General features: G+C 37.0%; 1 protein-coding gene and 1 long non-coding RNA gene across 2 annotated transcripts; one reads left to right on the top strand and one right to left on the bottom strand.

The window, feature by feature from the left end:
* Nucleotides 1–3453: 3453 nt before the first annotated feature.
* LOC108351900 (uncharacterized) lies at nucleotides 3454–10919 on the bottom strand. Its single transcript, XR_001839769.3, has 3 exons — nucleotides 10642–10919; nucleotides 6917–6978; nucleotides 3454–4485 (listed from the first exon to the last, which is right to left on the bottom strand). It is a non-coding gene; the product is annotated as an uncharacterized LOC108351900 (long non-coding RNA).
* Nucleotides 10920–11817: 898 nt separating this feature from the next.
* Ubbl3 (ubiquitin B like 3) lies at nucleotides 11818–12860 on the top strand. Its single transcript, XM_039084507.2, has 2 exons — nucleotides 11818–11888; nucleotides 12438–12860. The coding sequence occupies exons 1-2, from the start codon at nucleotides 11820–11822 to the stop codon at nucleotides 12675–12677; spliced, it is 309 nt and encodes a 102-aa protein (XP_038940435.1). The 5' UTR covers nucleotides 11818–11819; the 3' UTR covers nucleotides 12678–12860.
* Nucleotides 12861–18285: the final 5425 nt, after the last annotated feature.

The following is an 18285-nucleotide window of genomic DNA, read 5'->3' as shown; positions in this document are numbered from 1 at the left end:
GGGACTGAGGTATTGCTGTGATAGGCCTGATCATGCTTTTGTTTGGAAGAATGTACAGACTTTGGATTTGGAAAGCAGTGCAATGCTTTAAATGGGGCTTAATGGACTATCTTATTAGGAATGAAGAAATCTTTGTTACTGACAGTGAATTGAATTGTGCAGACCTGGCTCAAGAGGTTTCAGAAGAGAAAAATTTTGGTATATGATGTAGACTGCTTTGGTGGTTTTTTGGTGAAGAATGTGACTGCTTTTTGCCCTTGTCTGAAGAGTCTGCCTGAGGCTAAGGTGAAAAGACTCAGGTTAATTGCATTGAGAAAGGAAGTCTCAGAAACATCCACCATAGACATTGTTCTCTGTTAAGTCTCATGAAGAACATTTAATGAAAAAAGGGAAGTTGAGAAAGGAAAAATACAAAATATATGGTTCAAGTATTAAAGAGGCACCTGGAAATGACATGGAGGGAGTAATGACCTTGGGATCCCACCCAGCTAAGTTAGGTCCAGGCAACTTAATACAAACCTTAGTACAATGAGGAAGCTAGTGACAATGTAATAGAACAAGGGGGTCATGTTCGAGCTCTTGCAACCAGCCAAACTCAGTAGCTTCAGCCATGTGTCTCTGGCTTTATATTCAAGAGGAGAAGGAGAGTACTGGGACAATTGATGCTGGTCAGCTGGAGCTAAGATATTAGTGGTGATTGAGAACAGACGAGCATCATTGAGGTGAAATCTTCTGGGAAGTGTTTCTGAGAACACAAAGAGGCTGTGTTCCAAAGATAGCCTAGGTAGTACCTTGTGCTGTGACTGGACTTGGTAATATTTCAGAGTCACCCATGTGGTACTGATTTTGAATGCATGAAGGGGTCGTGAAGAGCAGCTGAGGCTGGATACTATGAGAGGCTGTGGAAGGCCACTGGAGAAGGTGCACTCTCAGTTGCAAATCATGGCCCAGGATTGAAGGGGTCATGCACAGGAGTTGAGGCTTGGCACCATGAAGAGAGCCTGTGAGAGGCTACTGGTGAAGCCAGTTGCAACACAAGACCCCAGTATATTAGAGTTGCCAGTACCATGGGATAATCACTAAGAGCAGCTGAGGCAGTGGAGTGGACCAACCTGAGTGCCATAGAGGGCAGAGCTGAAGAAGTGAAGCCTACCATTTGGACGATCATGTGTGGATCCAAAACAATAATACAAGCTGCCTTGGAGACCAAATATGTTAAAGATACCACAGCCACAGGCTATCTGCTGAGGAAAGTTGATAACAGGGAGTGGAACCAACTCAGGAGAACAAAATTTGTTGCGGTCAACAAAGATGAAGCAGGAGGTGAAGACCTGAAGGCCACTTTGACATCAGAGATGGAGATGGGAGACTTAAAGTTCGCCCAGCTCGTTGTTTGTCTTAACTCGGAGATTACAGTTAAGTGATTAGATGGATCTCAGAAGAGACTTTGAACTTTGGACTTTTAACATTGTTGATACTGCTATAGACTATGGGGCCTTTGGAAATTGGACTAAATGTACTTTTTTTTAAATTATACTGTATTTAAGTATGGCCTCCATAGACTCATGTGTGTAAACAAGCCGATGGAGGCCAGGAAGTAGAATGTGATGGTTTGCATATGCTTGGCCCAGGGAGGGGCACTATTAGAAGGTGTGGCCTTGTTGGAGGGAGTGTATCACTGTGGGAGTGAGCTTGGAGACCCTCCTCCTAGCTGCCTGAGGATTTTCAGTCTCTTCATGGCTTCCTTCAGGTGAAGATGTAGAACTCAGCTCCTACTGCACCATGTCTTCCTGGATGCTGCCATGCTCCTACCTTGATGGTAATAGACTGAAACTCTGAACCTGTAAGCCAGCCCCAATTAAATGTTGTCCTTTATTAAACTTTCATTGATCATGGGATCTGTTAACAGCAATACAACCCTAACTAAGACAGTGGATATTAGCCCAAAAGCTTGAATTACCCAAGACAGACTACATGAAGGTCAATAAGAAGGCTGAACAAAGTGCAGAATCTGTAGTCCTTCTTAAAAGGGAGAACAAAAATATTCATAGAAGGAAATATGGAGATAAAGTTTGGAGCAGAGCCTGAAGGAATGGCCATCCAGGGCTTGCCCCACCTTGGGATAAGGCCCATACACATACAACCACCAAACCCAGACAATATTGCTGATGCCGAGAAGTTCATGCTGACTGGAGCCTAATATAGCTGTCTCCTGAGAGGCTTTGCCAGAACATGCCAAATACAGAGGTGAATGCTTGCAGTCAACCATTGAACTGAGAATGATTTCTCCATTGTAGCAGTTAGAGAAAGGATTGAAGGAGCTAAAGGGGTTTGCATCCCCATAAGAACAATAATACCAACCAACCAGAGCTCCCAGGGACTAAAACACAATCCATAGAATACACATGAACACACCCATAGCTCCATCTGCATATGTAGGTAGCAGAGGATAGACTTGGGCACCAATAATGGAAGGAGAGGCTCTTGGTTCTGACAAGGCTGAATCCCTGCAGGGTAGGGGAATTTCAGGGTGGGGAAGTATGAAGTATGAAGTGGTGGTTGGGTGGGGGAACACCTTCATAGAAGAATGGGGAGGGTGGATGGGCTAGGGAATTACGTACTGGAAGCCAGGAAAAGGGATAACATTTGCAATGCAAATAAAAATGTCCAATAAAAAAGAACATAAGAGGTATAAAATAAGATAAAGTTATATTGGGGTTGGGGATTTGGCTCAGTGGTAGAGCGCTTGCCTAGCAACCGCAAGGCCCTGGGTTCGGTCCCCAGCTCCGAAAAAAAGAACAAAAAAAAAAAAGAAGATAAAGTTATATTAAAACAAACTCTAAAAGGAGAAAACAAGCAAATGAACAACAAATAAGATTTGAATAATAAGAGTCAAATTTCACCAAGCTAATACAGACAGGAAAATACACGTTTGGACCTAAGGAAATCACATAACCATACATAATGTGAAATACAATATAAACAAAGCAAGTGTTAATTTTAAAGTGAACAGATAATGTGTTATAGATAAAATAAACCTCCAAATATATTATGAGGTCACTCATGTTAGCAGTCTACTTCTAGGCATGGAGTCTCTGTCTTAACTGTAGTTTGTATACCCTGTGATACTCTTGGGAATATTTTTCATTTTGGCACTGCTTTCAGTTGGATATATCTTAAAGGTTAAGAATTGCTGGATGTCGTACATTCCTATTTTGCTAATTGGAAGTTTCTGGCTTAGGATTTGCAGCCATGTTTTAGTTGTTACATCATCCTGAGTTCACATACATATCAGCCCTATAGAATCTAGGAATCCTTGTTTTTTCTTTATTGGATATTTTATGTATTTACATTCCAAATATCATCCCTTTTCTGTCTCTGCCCCCCTCCTCCCCTCTGCTTGCTTCTATGAAGATACTCCTATTCCCACCCACCCACTCCCACCTCAATACCCTGACATTCTCCTACAATGGGGAAATGAGTCTTAATAGGACCAAGGGCTTCTCCTCCTAATAATGCCAAACAATGCTATCCACTGCTACATATGTGACTGGAGCCATTGTTCCCTCCACGTGTACTTTTGATTGGTGGTTTATATATCCCTGTTATCTCATACAATTTCAGCTTTCTCTGGCACCATCTCTTGAGAAACGATAATAGGAATTTGATGGATATTTTTTTGAGAACTGTGTGTTCTAGGGTTTCCACTCTTTGTACTTTTTTCAACTATTGTTCTCTCCCTTTTTTTTTCATCCATTTCCTTAAGGAACATTCTTTAATGATGATTGAGCAAGACACTATTATTATAGCAGAATGTCATTAAGAAATATTTTGTTTATATTATCCTATGACAGAACAGTAGTATATGGTTTTACCCAATGTCCTATGGCAATAGTAGTCTCAGGTTCTTGCCTACCAGTGTGATGTTAATCATGGGTTTCATCTCATTTAGTGTGCCTTATATCCAATCAAATAGTTGTTGGTTACCCTTACAATGTCTGTACATTAATTATACCAGAATGTCTTGAAAGCAGGCCACTTCTTCTAGATCAAAGAATTTGCAGCATTGTGGGAGTTTCTCCTTCTCCTCTAGTAGAACATGGAATACTTTCCAGTGCTATGAACGTTACTCAGTAGTGGTAAAAATCTAGATAGTCATCAGCTTAATTTGTTCATGTTTAATGAAATTGTACATGATTACCCTGGAAAGAGTGTCTCACCATCAGTTCTTGGAGAGACTATTTAGAAATATTCTGGACTGGTAGGAATTTCTTTGGGGTCCATTTAGCAAACAACTCAATTAAATGTAACTGAAACATGGTACTGGAGTTTTCATTTGGCGTTTAGTTTTTTTTTTTCCTTCAGATCCTCCAATTCATATGGAACTATGGAAAATTTACTTGTCTTTATCTGGTTACCTTCTGTGTATCTGTTTTCAACAGTTGCTGATTGAAGTCTCTGATGATAATTAGGCTGTTCACCCATCTGTGAGTATAGCAGAAAATCATTGGGAATCAATTCATTGACCATTTGTTATCATGATTGTTTCTATTTTTAGTCTTTGGGATTTACAGACTCTTGTACTTAGCAGTGTCAGGGTGAATATGCCAGTCATGCAGTGGTTCTCAAAATGGGCCAATCACTGATTAATCATTACCAAAATTTCTTTGCCCCATTTTTGCAAGCAAAGCTTATAAGCAGAAGAAATTGTAAGTCAAATCTTTTGTTTCTGGTTTGGCTTTCCAGTTCCTCACTGAATATCTTCCTTGGTTACAGTAGATAGACAGTTTACACTTCATCTTCTAAAGCTAAGAGCCTTACCTAACATCACCATTATCAATTTCTGGGAGTTTTCTTTGACCTACCTTTCTACCTCTTCCAAGAGATGCAATCAAATTTCATTCTTGTTCCCCAGGATTTTCTCTTTCTATCTTCTCCACATCTGATTTCCACTTTTCCTGTTTTCACCTCCCACACACATGTAGTCCACTCTCCATATGCATGTTTTCAGTTCAGTTTTCCCATATAAGTGAGATTTACTTGTCCCCCATTTAAATAATACTGATTACTTAGCATGTTTAGGTCTGTGGTTGAATGCTTATCAATTATTTTACTGCTATTACTCAGGATTAAGTGAGTATACATCGTGTTTGATTTTCTGAATCTGTGCTAACTTAGTCAAAATAATTGTTTCTGTTTCCATTCACATGCTGGCAAATTTCATTATGTTATTGGTTTTAATATCTGAGAAAGAATCCCCTGTCTAAATGTACCACACCTTCCTTATCCATTTTTCATTTAATGTAGATGTAGAATGTTTCCAGTTTCTAGTTATTACAAATAAATATGCTACAAAAATAATTGACTAACTATCCTAATAGTATGGTGAAATTTCCTTTGTGTATAGTCATAGAAGTGGAATAGCTGATTCTTAATGTAAATGAATTTCCAAATTTCTGAGAAATCACCATATCGATTTTCAAAGTGCATATATTTGTTAAAACTTCAACCAGGTATAGAACAGAAATTTCAAGTGTTTGAACCTGTTAAAATCTATGGCAATTTTAAAGTCATTTCCACATTTTCAATTTTAATGCGAAATTTTGATGATTAATTATAAATGAATGAGATTGAGATTTCACCATCACCTCAAGATGTACTCAGAGAAATAGTAAGAAAATTGTATGATATTTGTATAGAAACAGACAGATTGAACAATGGAATTGAATCAAGACCAATAAATAAAACCATACCTCTCATCTATGTACATATGATTTATAGAAAGGAAGGTAAAGCGATACAATGGAAAAAAGCATTTTCAAACAATTATCGCATATATAATTAGATTTCTTCATGTAGAAGAATGCAAGTAGATCCTTGTATATTACCCACCAAAAACTCAACTACAAATACATTAAAGACCTTAAAATAAAACCGGACACACTAAATATAATAGAAGAAAAAATCGGGAATAGCCTTGAATGAATTGGTACAAGAGACGATTTCTTGAATAGAACACCAATGACTCAGGATTTTTGATCAACAATTGTCAATTGAAACCTTAGGAAAATGGATTTTTTTTTGGCAAATAGCACTGTCAGCAGGACAAAACAAATGCCTAGGCATTAGGAAAATCTATTCACTAAACCTACATCTGAGAAAAGGACAATATAAAAAATGAATATAGGGATTGGGGATTTAGCTCAGTGGTAGAGCCCTTGCCTAGCAACCACAAGGCCCTGGGTTCGGTCCCCAGCTTCGAAAAAAAGAAAAGAAAAAAAAATGAATATAGTACTCAGGAAAGTAGAAAGTAACAAAACAAATAAACCATTTTAAAAAAGGGGGCAGGGGACAGAACTGAACAGACAAGTTTGAACAGAGTAATCACTATTGGCCAAGAAACATTTAAAGAAAATTTGCATTTCTTTAGCAATCAGGGGAAGAAAAGAAAATAATCATGAAATACCATTTTATAACTCTCAGAATGACTAAGGTGAAAAATTCAAGTGACTGCTTAGGGTGGAGAGTATCTGGAGCATAGGAAAGCTCCTTCATTGTTAGTGGGAGTGCAAACTTGTACAACCAGTTTGGAAATCAATTTGTTGGTTTCTCGGAAAACTGTGAATTGTTTTACCTCAATACATATTTACACTACTACTTGGCTTATATCCATAAGATGCACCATTATACCACATGGACAGTTGCTCCCCTATGTTCGTTACAACTTTATTTATAGTAGCTAAAAACTTGAAACAGCCTAGCTGTCCAATAACTGAAGAATAAATAAAGAAAATGTGGTACTTCACCACGATGGGAAACTACTCAGCTATTAAAAACTAAGAATTTTATGCAGTAAAATTGATGAAACTTGACAATAACATCCTGAATGTGGTAACACAGAGGTAGAAATACATACCTGGTATGTACTCACTTAGTAGTGGAGATTAGCCATAAAATGCAGGATAAACTTGTTATGATCTATAAACACAAAGAAAAAATTAGTAAAAGGGAGCATATGTAAATGAGCATGCTTGAATCTGGGTAAGAAGGGGAAATTTAATCACCATTAGAGTTTGATAGAGAAAGAGAACTGAATCTGAAAGTAGGTGAGAAGAAAGAAAATGGTGATCATCTATGGGGAGAGGAGTGTTTGAAGAAGGCTGGAAGTCAGAAAGAAGACCAGTGTGAAGGATCTCATGATCTAACTGGAGGCCTTGGACTGGGAAAAATACAGGAAATCTATGTCGGTGAGCTTAGCTGAGATTTCTATAAGTGGGGGTATAGATATTTAAGTGGCTAACCCCATGTAGCCACACAAGGCATCCAAAGGAGGGTTGACAACATCGATTCACCCAAACATCTTTAAAATTTTTCTTGCATGCAAGATGTAAAAAGATAAAGACAGAGCATAAACTATGGCAACAGTCATACAATGACTGGCACAAATTGAGACCAAACTCGTGATAGATCAGACCTCTGACATTATTAATGATACACAGCTATCTTGCAAACATAAGTCTACCATAATGGTTCCTTTAGAGATGTCATCTACTAGAAAATGGTGACAGATGCACACCCAAAATCAAACATCAGCCAGCAGTCAGAGAGTCTCACTTATTACAGAGTAAGTCTTAGGATCCATAGATGTACAAGAAGACTTACAGTGTCAGGTAACCTGTATCTGTGTGGGCTTAAATAGACTGGGACACCAAGCAATGATCATGAAGGGTCTGGAACCCGACCCCCTAAATAATTGTAGCAAGTGTTCTGCTTGATCTTTATATGAGAACCACATTGAAAAGTAAAGTTTGAAATCTCCAGGAGTAAAGACAAACAATAGATTGTTGACTTAACAATCACATGGAAGGAAAGTACTCAGGTCTGCTATCCAATGTTAATATCATTGGAGCTCTGATGCATAGGGATCAGAAGCCAAGAGAAACTCTTCAATAAAACCACTTTACTTGGAAAAACAGCCACATCCTACTTCAAATCTATAAAATTCTACACTTCACAAGGAAAGGAATAAAACAGAGAGAACCATAGAAGCACAGGAGCCTGAAAGAGGAGCTGATCTGAACTGAAAGCATATGAGACAACCAATTTGAGGTAAGATTGTAGAGCATGAATGTAAGTTTTATGATAAGATGATAGTCATTACAATGCTAAGATTACATGGCTTGAGACATTGCAGAACCTCACTTGGAAATATACGTGAAAGTTATGGGACTTCTAAGCAACCTTCATACATAAATCTGGTCAAGTAGGAAGTAATACACACCGCACTGATTTCTAGGAAATCTAAATTAACAAAATCAGAAACTAAAAGGGAGACATCACAACAGATGTTGAATAAATTCCCCCCAAACCCCCCCCAAATCAGATCCTACTACAAAAGCCTATACTAGAAAAAAACAAAAAACAAACAAACAAACAAAAGAAAACAAAAACCCCTGGAAAATCTGAATGAAATGGACAATTTTCTAGACAGGTACCAAGGACTAAAGTCTAAAGTTAAATCAGGATCAGATATGCCATGTAAACATTCCCATATCTCCAAAAGAAATAGAAGAAGTCATTAAAAGTCTCTCAATCAACAAAAACTCAGAACGAGATGGGTTTAGTGCAGAGTTCTATGAGATCTTCAAAGAAGCCCTAATACCAATACTCTTCCAATTATTCCACAAAATAGAAACAGAAGGGATATTACACAATTCATTCCATGAAGCCACAATTATGCTTTTACCTAAATCACAAAAAGCCCCAAAAAGAAAGAGAACTTCAGACCAATTTTGCTTTAAGTATTGATGCAAAAATACTCAATAAAATTCTCCCACCTCAAATCCAAGATGACTTTAAAATGATCATCTGTCATGATCAAGTAGACTTCATTCCAGGGATGCAGGGATGGTTCAGTGTATGGAAATACATCAATGTAATCCATTACATAAACAAATCTAAAGAAAAAATCACATGGTTAACTCATTAGATGCTGAGAAAGCATGTGAAAAATTCAAAACATCTTCATGGCAAAAATGTCTTGAAAAATTGAGGAATTCAAGGCCTGTGCCAAAACATAGTACCAGCAATATACAGCAACTCAGTAGCCAACATCAAACTAAATGGAGAGAAACTTGGAGCAATCACACCAAAATTAGGGACTGTATAATGCTGCATTCTCTTGCCTTACGTGTTCAATATAGTACTCAAAGTCCTGGCAGAAAAATTAGACAACAAAGGAGGTCAATGGGATACAAATTGGAAAGGAAGAAGTCAAAATATCATCATTTGCAGATGATATCATAGTATAGTTTTTAAGTGATCCCCTCGAAATAATTTTCCAGAGAACCCCCATAGCTGATAAACAACTTCAGCAAAGTGGCTGGATATAAAATTAACCCAAAGAAATCAGTTTCCTTTCTCTACTCAAAGGATAAAGAGGTTGAGAAAGAAATTAGGGAAGCAACACCCTTCACAATAGTCACAAATAATATAAAAACCGTTATGTGTCTCTAATCAAGCAAATGAACTCTCTTCATGACATGAAGTTCAATTCTCTGAAGAAAGAAATCAAACAAGATCTCAGAAGTTGGAAAGATTTCCCATGCTCATGAATTGGCAGGATTAGTATGGTAAAAATGAGCATCGGCCAAAAGCAATCTTCAACAAAATTCCAACTCACTTTTTATAATTAAAAAGAGCAATTTGAAAAGTCATTTGAAATAACACAAAATCCCAGGATAGCAAAAAAGATTCCTCAACAGTAAAAGAACTTCTGGGAGAATCACCATCCCTTACTTCAAGTTGTATTATAGAACAATAGTGATAAAAACTGTATGGTTTTAGTACCAAGACAGGCATGTAGATCAATGGAGTGGAACTGAAGACCCAGAAATGAATCCATATACATATGGTCACTTGACCTTTGACAAAGGAGCTAAAACCATCCAGTGGATAAAAGACAACATTTCAAACAAATGGTGCTGGTTCAACTGACTGCCTGTAGAAGAATGCAAATTGATTCATCCATATGTCCTTCTTCAAAGCTCATGTTCATGTGGATCAAGGAAGTGATCTGAATACACAAGGTACAATCTACAATCCACACGTAAGCTAAGAACAAGGAAGACCAAAGTGTGGCTGCTTCAGTCCTTCTAAGAAGGTGGAACAAAAAACCCACAGGAGGAATTAAGGATCCAAACCGTGGAATAGATCCTGAATAAAGGCCTTCCAGAGACTGTCCCTTCTGGGGATCCATCCGGTATACAGTAACCAAACCCAGACACTATTGCAGATGCAAAGAAGAGCACACTGACAGCAGCCTGATATAGCTGTCACCTGAGAGGCTCTGCCAGATCCTGAATAATACAAATGTGGATGCTCGCAGCCAATCATTGTACTGAGCACAGGGATCTCAGTGAAAGAGTTAGGGAAAGGGATGGAGGAGCTGAAGGTGTTTTCAACCTCATAGCATGAACAACAATATCAATCAATCAGACCCACCAGAGCTACCAGGGACTAAACCACCAACCAAAGAATACATATGGGTGAACCCATGGCTCCAGCCCCATATGTAGCAGAAGATGGCCTTGTTGGCCATCAATGAGAGGAAAGGTCCTTGGTCCTGTGATGGCTTGATACCCCAATTAATGTGTTTTCTGTCGCGCGCCCAATGTCCCGCCAGCAAGAACGACGTGCGGCAACAGGATTCTTCTGCGAGCAAGCCTTTACTGTGTTACAGCTCTTCTTAGTGTTACAGCTCTTCTCAGTGTTACAGCTCTTCTGAACAGGGACCCCGAGCAGCAAAATCGCTCGGCTTATATAGACAACAGTATGCTAATTATCTCTCAGGGATTGGTGGGGCTTGGATCACCCCACTACTTGTCCTCCAGGGATTGGCAGAGAATGAATCACCTCATTAGCATATTAACGGTCAACTAACACCTGGTGCATAAACCACACATGTGCAGTACCCCTGTTCACCACTAGAGGGAGCCCTAGCAAGGGGACAAGCCTGCACATGCGCAGTAAGTCGTTTATATCCAGACAAGGCTGGATGACGGCGCCATCTTTGTTTCGCCGCGCCGCTCTCTACAGTTTTCAATTTGTAAGATACACTCTTTCTATGAGTTCTCTCAGGAAGGTGAATGTATCTACACTGAGAAGTTTCACCAGCGTCTAAAGGATGTAGAATTTGGGAATTACTGAGATTGAACACTGTGAGATTGAATAGGTGTGTTTGAAACTTAAAATATAAAAGCTTCCATTTACGGAGCTTGGGTTGAATGACATCAATTAGTATAAATTTATGATTCATTAGGTATGTTTATATTTTCTTCTGAAGAAGCAAATTGTTCTTCATGCAATGTGTTTTCAAGATGTTTGTGTGTTTCTGCCTGCATAATTACAGCCATGACACACACATTTATTTCTAGTATAGAATGCTACAGAGTCAAAGGAAGGAGAATACACAATGAAAAGAAACTTAAAAAAATTGTATTTCTTTATTTTTTCTCAAATTTCCCTTTTAATGATAGAACAATAGAAATGTTCAGAAAGAAACTAGGAATTCCTTTTCTTTTACAAATACACACCTAGGCATCAGGAAACCTATTTAGCTTATGTATCAACCCTAGTAGAGGCAACGTGGGCAAATAAACTTATAGAGACCCTACTTGGTTTTTCTTTTCTTTCTATATTGTAAAAGAATTTGTCAAACATAGTTGCTTGCACATAACTTCTATCAATATTTTGTTTTCTTTTTGTGTCTTATATATTGTTTGCTTCAATTATGATATTTTCTTTGATTAATTTCAGCCATGTCTTCAATGTTAGCGGTGTATTTTCTCATCATTCTGCTCTTACCATCGATGCTGACTGAAGAACTGGTAAATTAAAATGGATTATAAATATAGCTAACAACTTTGCAAACCTGAACAAGGTGACCCAAATGGAGGGGTTAGAGAAAAGACTCAAGGAGCTGAACGGGTTTGCAACACCATAGAAAGAACAAAAATATCAACTTACCAAACCCCACCAAGAGTGCCTTGGTGAGCTAAACCACCAACTAATGAGCTCAAATGGAGGGACCCATTATTCCGGCCACATACGTGGCAGAGGATGGCATTGTCCAGAATCAATCGGAGGAAAAGCCCTTGGTCCTCTGAAGGCTTGATTTCCCAAAGTAGGGTAATGCCAGGGCGTTGAGGTTGTCATGGGTGGGTGGGAATGGGAGCCGGGTGAGGGTGAGGGGATAGGGGAGAAGGGGGAAAAGGGATAAAAGTTGAAATGTAAATGCATAAAATATCCAAGAAAAACACAATTATTAAAAATAATAAAATTTTGAGTAACGAGAGGCTTTGTCCAGTTCCGAGGTCCTTCTGTGAGGGGATTTCGACGCTCTGGGACGTTTGTGCTTTCATCGCATTCGTTAACAGGTCAAAATGCCGATCTCTATGAAGACCCTGGCCCGCAAGAACATCACTATGGAGATGGAGTCCAATGACACCATCGAGAATATGAAGGCCCAGATCCAGGATAAAGAGGGCATCCCCCCTGAGCAGCAGAGGCTCATCTTTGCCGGCAAGCAGCTGGAAGATGGCCGCACCCTCTCTGATTACAACATCCAGAAAGAGTCAACCCTGCACCTGGTCCTCCGCCTGAGGGGTGGCTATTAATTCTTCAGTCTGCATTCCCGGCGGGCACTGATGGCAATACTCTGCACTCTAGCCATTTTCCCCAATTTAAGTTTAGAAATTACAAGTTCCAGTACTAGCTGAACCTCTGTTAAAAATGTTAATAAAAGTTTTGTTGCATGATAAAAAAAATAAAAACAAAATGTTAATGCACAGTAAAAAAAATGAACAGACTATTGCTGATGTGTACCATGCCCTTTTTCTGTACACATAATTGGTAAGTGAGTTTTGTCTATTTATAGAAACACATTCTGATAATGCCTTTCTTAGGAGTATAGATTTGGTAAAAAAAAATATAGACATATTTGACCATAACATAAGCTGTGATATATGAAGGAAGACCTATAAACTGTAACAAAATCAATCTTTGTACATGGCCAAGTGAATAACTCAACCTGAAAATATCAGGGAAAATATATAAGGCCACCATTTCTTTTACACGAGCTTAGAAATTCCTCTTATTCACTTGCCAATAGAATATTGCTGAAATTCAAGCTTATATTCACTTCTGACAATTTAGAAGCATTGTTCCACATGGTAATGTGATCTCCAAATGCATATTTCAACAAATTATGCATTAGTTTGAGTCAGTGCTACTTGGTTATCAGTTGTGTTACTGTCATCACTAACATAAACCAAATAAATCTACCATTTCATTACTTTCAAATTTACTCTTCTTCAATAGACTATAATATATTTTTGTGTTAAAGTAAAAAACTTGGATATTGAGAATCCCTGAAAATTTTGCTTCAAATATGTAAAATAGACCTATTAAAGACCTAAGGAAGGACTTCCCTTTTAAGTTATCCCTTGAGTTAAACCCTCAATGATTTTGGGTGAAATGAGTACACAGTGGATATCTAGAATTAGCCTTGAGTTCACAGCCTCTCTTCATCCTATTTCATATTGTACAAATAAAATTGGATATGTTTTATGTTTCTTACTGTTAACCATGTTAAAATATTTTTTCTCTACCTCAGGTTCTGATACACTCTCAGAAAGAACCCACTATATCTTCTGATCACTTGACTCTTTTAATTGAGTGCCAACACGCCTGGAAGGAGACCCCTTGGGGTCTGCTTTCTTGTCAATTCTTCTTAAGTAAGTGGAGGAAGAAGAGCATTGGCAGAGATTAAGTCTTTTTCCCATGAGACACGAAGCTAAGACTGTCTACCCCTAAAGGGTTGGTGTATAATAATAAAAAGTTTACTTATCTAAGTCTAAGTTATTTTGCTACTGTAGCTGACCTGCCTTCTGTGTTCTTCTAAGGTCAGGAAATGCATTCTCTAGTACTTTGCTCCTCATCCTAAAACAGCAGTAGATCAAGTAAAGGATTAATTTCTAGAGCCTTTTCCCTTTTGTCTGGATGTAGGGCTAGGGGGAAGATTGCAGCAATACACTTCTATAGAACCAGGAGATGAGAATAAAGCTCGCAGAAGGAAATTTTCACATAAGCAAGTATGCATAAACTCACATAAATTCATATACAGATTCATGCATGCATATTTATGCACTCCCATTCAAAGCTTTTATGCATTCTCAAAAGTACATACTTATACACACAGATAGATGCATGTATTCTCACAGTTATATAGTTCCATACACACATGCTGGCTTACTTATGTATAGGAAGGAAAAGAGGAAGCACCAGTACAGAAAGAAATCACTCATGCTGGATGGAAAATGAGCTCCAGTCTTTACTGCATAGTGAAAGAAAGTTTCTACCCTTTTAATGTTAAATGAATTAAGCCCAAATTTGTAAGAGGGAAGCCTTGTTCCTTTAATGAGACTAAGCTTGTCTTGTTATTAAGAAAAGACCCATTCTGTTCCCTGGTATGCAGAAGCCTGCCTGCTCCTTCTGCTCTCTGCAGATTCTTCTTTTATTTTCCCATTTTCCTCTTCATTCTGCACATTGCTCCCTTATTTTTTTTATGTTTCGTAAAGTTCTAACTCATTCTACTCTGCATTATCCTTCTAATCTTCCTCTCTCTCTCCCTACTCTGATGTCACAACAATGCTCTAACTCTCAATGCCTTTTTTTCCAATGCTTTGCCTATATGTTAAAGTTTCTTGAGTTCAATTCTGTACAAAAAGTGTTCTGTCTACAAAATTCTCTTCAGCTCATTTCCCTCGACTTTTGTCCTTTACATTCACACTTGTACATCTTTTCAGGATACATATCCCATGGTAAAACTTTCATCACAAGTTCACATAATATTTAATTTGTAAATTTAAATAAAAGTTTAAAACAGAAAATGCTTGCATGCATATCCATTAGGAGTAATTATGTGAGTAAACATCTATCAACTGTTACAGATCTGCAGGTTCATTGGAAGTTAAAAACAATAACTAAGTTATTAGTGAAGATTTTGTTTAACACATGTAATAAATCATTAGTTCTGTTTTTATGACCTTTGGTTTATTGTTCTACAACCTGTTGGTATGTGTTCTAAGTAGTATAAGGTCTGGTTACACTCTAGAAGAAATTAACTAGTGACATGTGGGAGATTGACAGTTTCCATTGCAATTTTGAGTATCAGAAAAGGATCTAGTATCAGTTCAAATATAAATAAGCTAGATAATCACAGACAAAATTTTAGATATTCTTATAAGATTATCGTTAAGATTTAAGAAATAGTCTATTTGTCTATTAAGGATCACTAGAAACATTACTTCATCAGTTTGCAGAGATTTGCTTAAATGAGTAGACCAATAACAAGTGATTGTTACATATATTTAATAATAACAGAAAAAGCCTATTAATAGCAGGAATCTTTCCTAAAATGGATTTATCCAGGGCCTTATATATGGAGCAAATATGTCACAGATTATAATCCAAAGCAAACCATTAAAGGAAGATCACTTGCTAGTCATTGCCTTATCTTATGATGGCTTCTGACATCAAAATACAAGAAATGACTTAATATTAATGAAGTATACTTCACTCCAATAAAGACTAAATATTGTTTGACAACTTGATGATATTCAATACATGCAGAACTTATGCATTGCCTTGAATATTCAAGAATTCTTTTTTTACTCCAAGTAATGGACCCAGTGAGCGTCATTAGTATGGCTTAATTAAGGGACATGTGTTAGGCAACAATAACAAAACTTTGCTCTCTCAATCATAAGTATTTTGAAATTAATGAGTATTCAGTTTTTTTCCAAATAAAATAGGAGCCTCCTAGTGTCCTAAACACTGTGCCCCTTTTTATAGTCTTCATTATGGCTATATACCCTTTAGTTAATCACACGAATGAATGATGAATGGAAAGTGTAAATAAATTTACTATATTAACAAAATTATTCTTTTCATGTAGAGGCAAGAAAAGTCGCTCTAAATAAAGGACGAATGTAGCAGAAAACTAGGAATTAACATCACTTCAAAATTAATAGCCTAACCTTTCCATCACAAAACAGTGAGACTCAACCCTTCTAATGCTACATTTTAATAATGTTCCTCATGTTTTGGTGACAAACAAACATAAACATTTCATTCCTTTATCTATCTGTAAATTTATACTGTCATGAATTATAATGGTAACATGTGATATTCAGGATATGTCATTTTCAATCCCTATAAAATGCTCATTTTGTACCTAAAGAGGCTGCTCCCGACAGCTTGAGATCATATGCCATAACTACACATGTCATTCTTGGCAGAGTTCCATGTAGAATGATCAAGATTCCCTCAGTTTTATTTTAATTTCATCAGACTGGAGTGAAAATGCACTCTACTTCACACTATGAACCATTATAAATATATAGAAACTATCATGAGTTTTTTGTTTTTTATTTGATATTTTTTGAGATTTCATATAATTATGTGATAGAATTTAATCACACTCATATTTCAGGCTTTCTTATTTCCATTCACCCCTCTCCCTAGAACAATAATCTTTTTTTGCTCAATATTTAGTGTCTGGACTTTTGCTGTCATTGTTGTTTTTCAGAAGACGCTGACTGAAACCAGTACTATACAAGTATTCAATAATATACAATTACTATGACCAGAGAGGATACAGGGTAAGGGAATACTGTGGGTCCAGATGTGGGCTTCACTCTTTATTCCTATTTGTTAGAAAAGGAATCATCACTTTAGAATACTGACCAAGACATTAATGTATGATTATAGATATTAATATGTAATATAGACACTATTCATTAACTGACATTTTCCATGTTCATTGACTATGTAGGTGTTGATCTCAGCAGTAGAACTTTTCATTCTGTTTTTTTGTACAGAATGCAATGCCTTTAGAAATATCCTGGATTGGTGGGAATTTCTATGGTGTCTATTCAGAAACCAATTCAATTTGATATACCCTCCTCCTGGCACTAGGGGTTTCATATGGTGTTGAGAAATGTTTACTTGTAACTTTGTTTCCCTGTTATATAATGGTTCTCAATAGATTTCTTTCATATCTCTGAATATTTAAGTAGCCTTTTATACAGAAGGACTTCATATGGTCTTTTACATGACTTAGGTTTAGGATGCCTACTTACATTTTCTCATTTATCCCTATGATTCTTCCCATTCAAATTTAATCATCCTTATCCTTTCTACTCAGCCCCACAAAAGAACCTTCTCTATTTATAAGTATCTATTGATTTCCCCTTCCTAGAGGGGTCTATCCCTATTCTGTATTTCCTTACCCTTTATTTACCCTCTCATGTTAATAGTAATTTTGTATGATTGAACACTTAATATCTGCCATCAATGTAGAAGCAAATACATACTATGTTTCTAGGGATTTTAGGCAGAGAATGGACTTAGTTTGTCCAGGATGATTGTTTTTAAGCTTGATGAGTAGAAATGCTATGGTAAAGAAACAAAATGAATAAATAAATAAATAAATAAATAAATAAATAAATAAATGCATGCTATGGTAAAGAAACAAAATAAATAAATAAATAAATAAATGCTATGGTAAAGAAACAAAATAAATAAATAAATAAATTAATTAATTAATTAGCTTATTTTGTTTGCAATTCAATATACCACCTAAAAAAATCAGGATACTAACCAAACATGGAAGCAACCTAATAGCAGGGTTTGATGGATTAGCCCTGGAGAAATGCAGCACACTGGCTTGATTCACATTCTAACTCAGCCTCTTTATTATAGAATTCAGAACTACCATCCCAGGAATGACAATACCCATCATGGGGGATTCACCCTTTAGCTTTGATCACTAATTACACAATACCTCACAGATTATTCGTATGAGGTATTGTCTGCACAAAGACTCCTTCTAAGATGACACTAACTTGTCTCCAGCTGAAATAAAATAGCAGCATGCACACTGATTAAGAAAAAACTGAGATAAATGAACAAGCATGGTGTTGCTATGACAAACCTGACCATGTTGTTTCTTGACAGAATGTACACGTGGGCATTGGATTACAAAAGTTGTTGAATGTTTAAAAAGGCCTTAATGGAGGAATCTAGTAGGAGAATGGAGAACAGGAGGAATGAAAGTAATGCAGATTTTGATGAGTCATCTTAAGAAATTTCAGAGGAGTAAATTTAAAATAAATTTGCCTAGAGATCATTCTTGTAATATTTTTTCAAGAAGTGTCAATT

This window comes from Rattus norvegicus, chromosome 9 (assembly GCF_036323735.1).
Source record: "Rattus norvegicus strain BN/NHsdMcwi chromosome 9, GRCr8, whole genome shotgun sequence".
Taxonomy (NCBI): Eukaryota; Metazoa; Chordata; class Mammalia; order Rodentia; family Muridae; genus Rattus; species Rattus norvegicus.
This window is presented reverse-complemented; position numbering and strand designations above follow the sequence as displayed.

Bases quoted from the DNA above. Each gene is read 5' to 3' on its own strand.
- Ubbl3 (XM_039084507.2), top strand. From the start codon at position 11,820: ATGTCTTCAATGTTAGCGGTGTATTTTCTCATCATTCTGCTCTTACCA. The intron at 11,889-12,437 runs GTAAATTAAAAT...ATTCGTTAACAG, and splicing joins CGATGCTGACTGAAGAACTG to GTCAAAATGCCGATCTCTAT.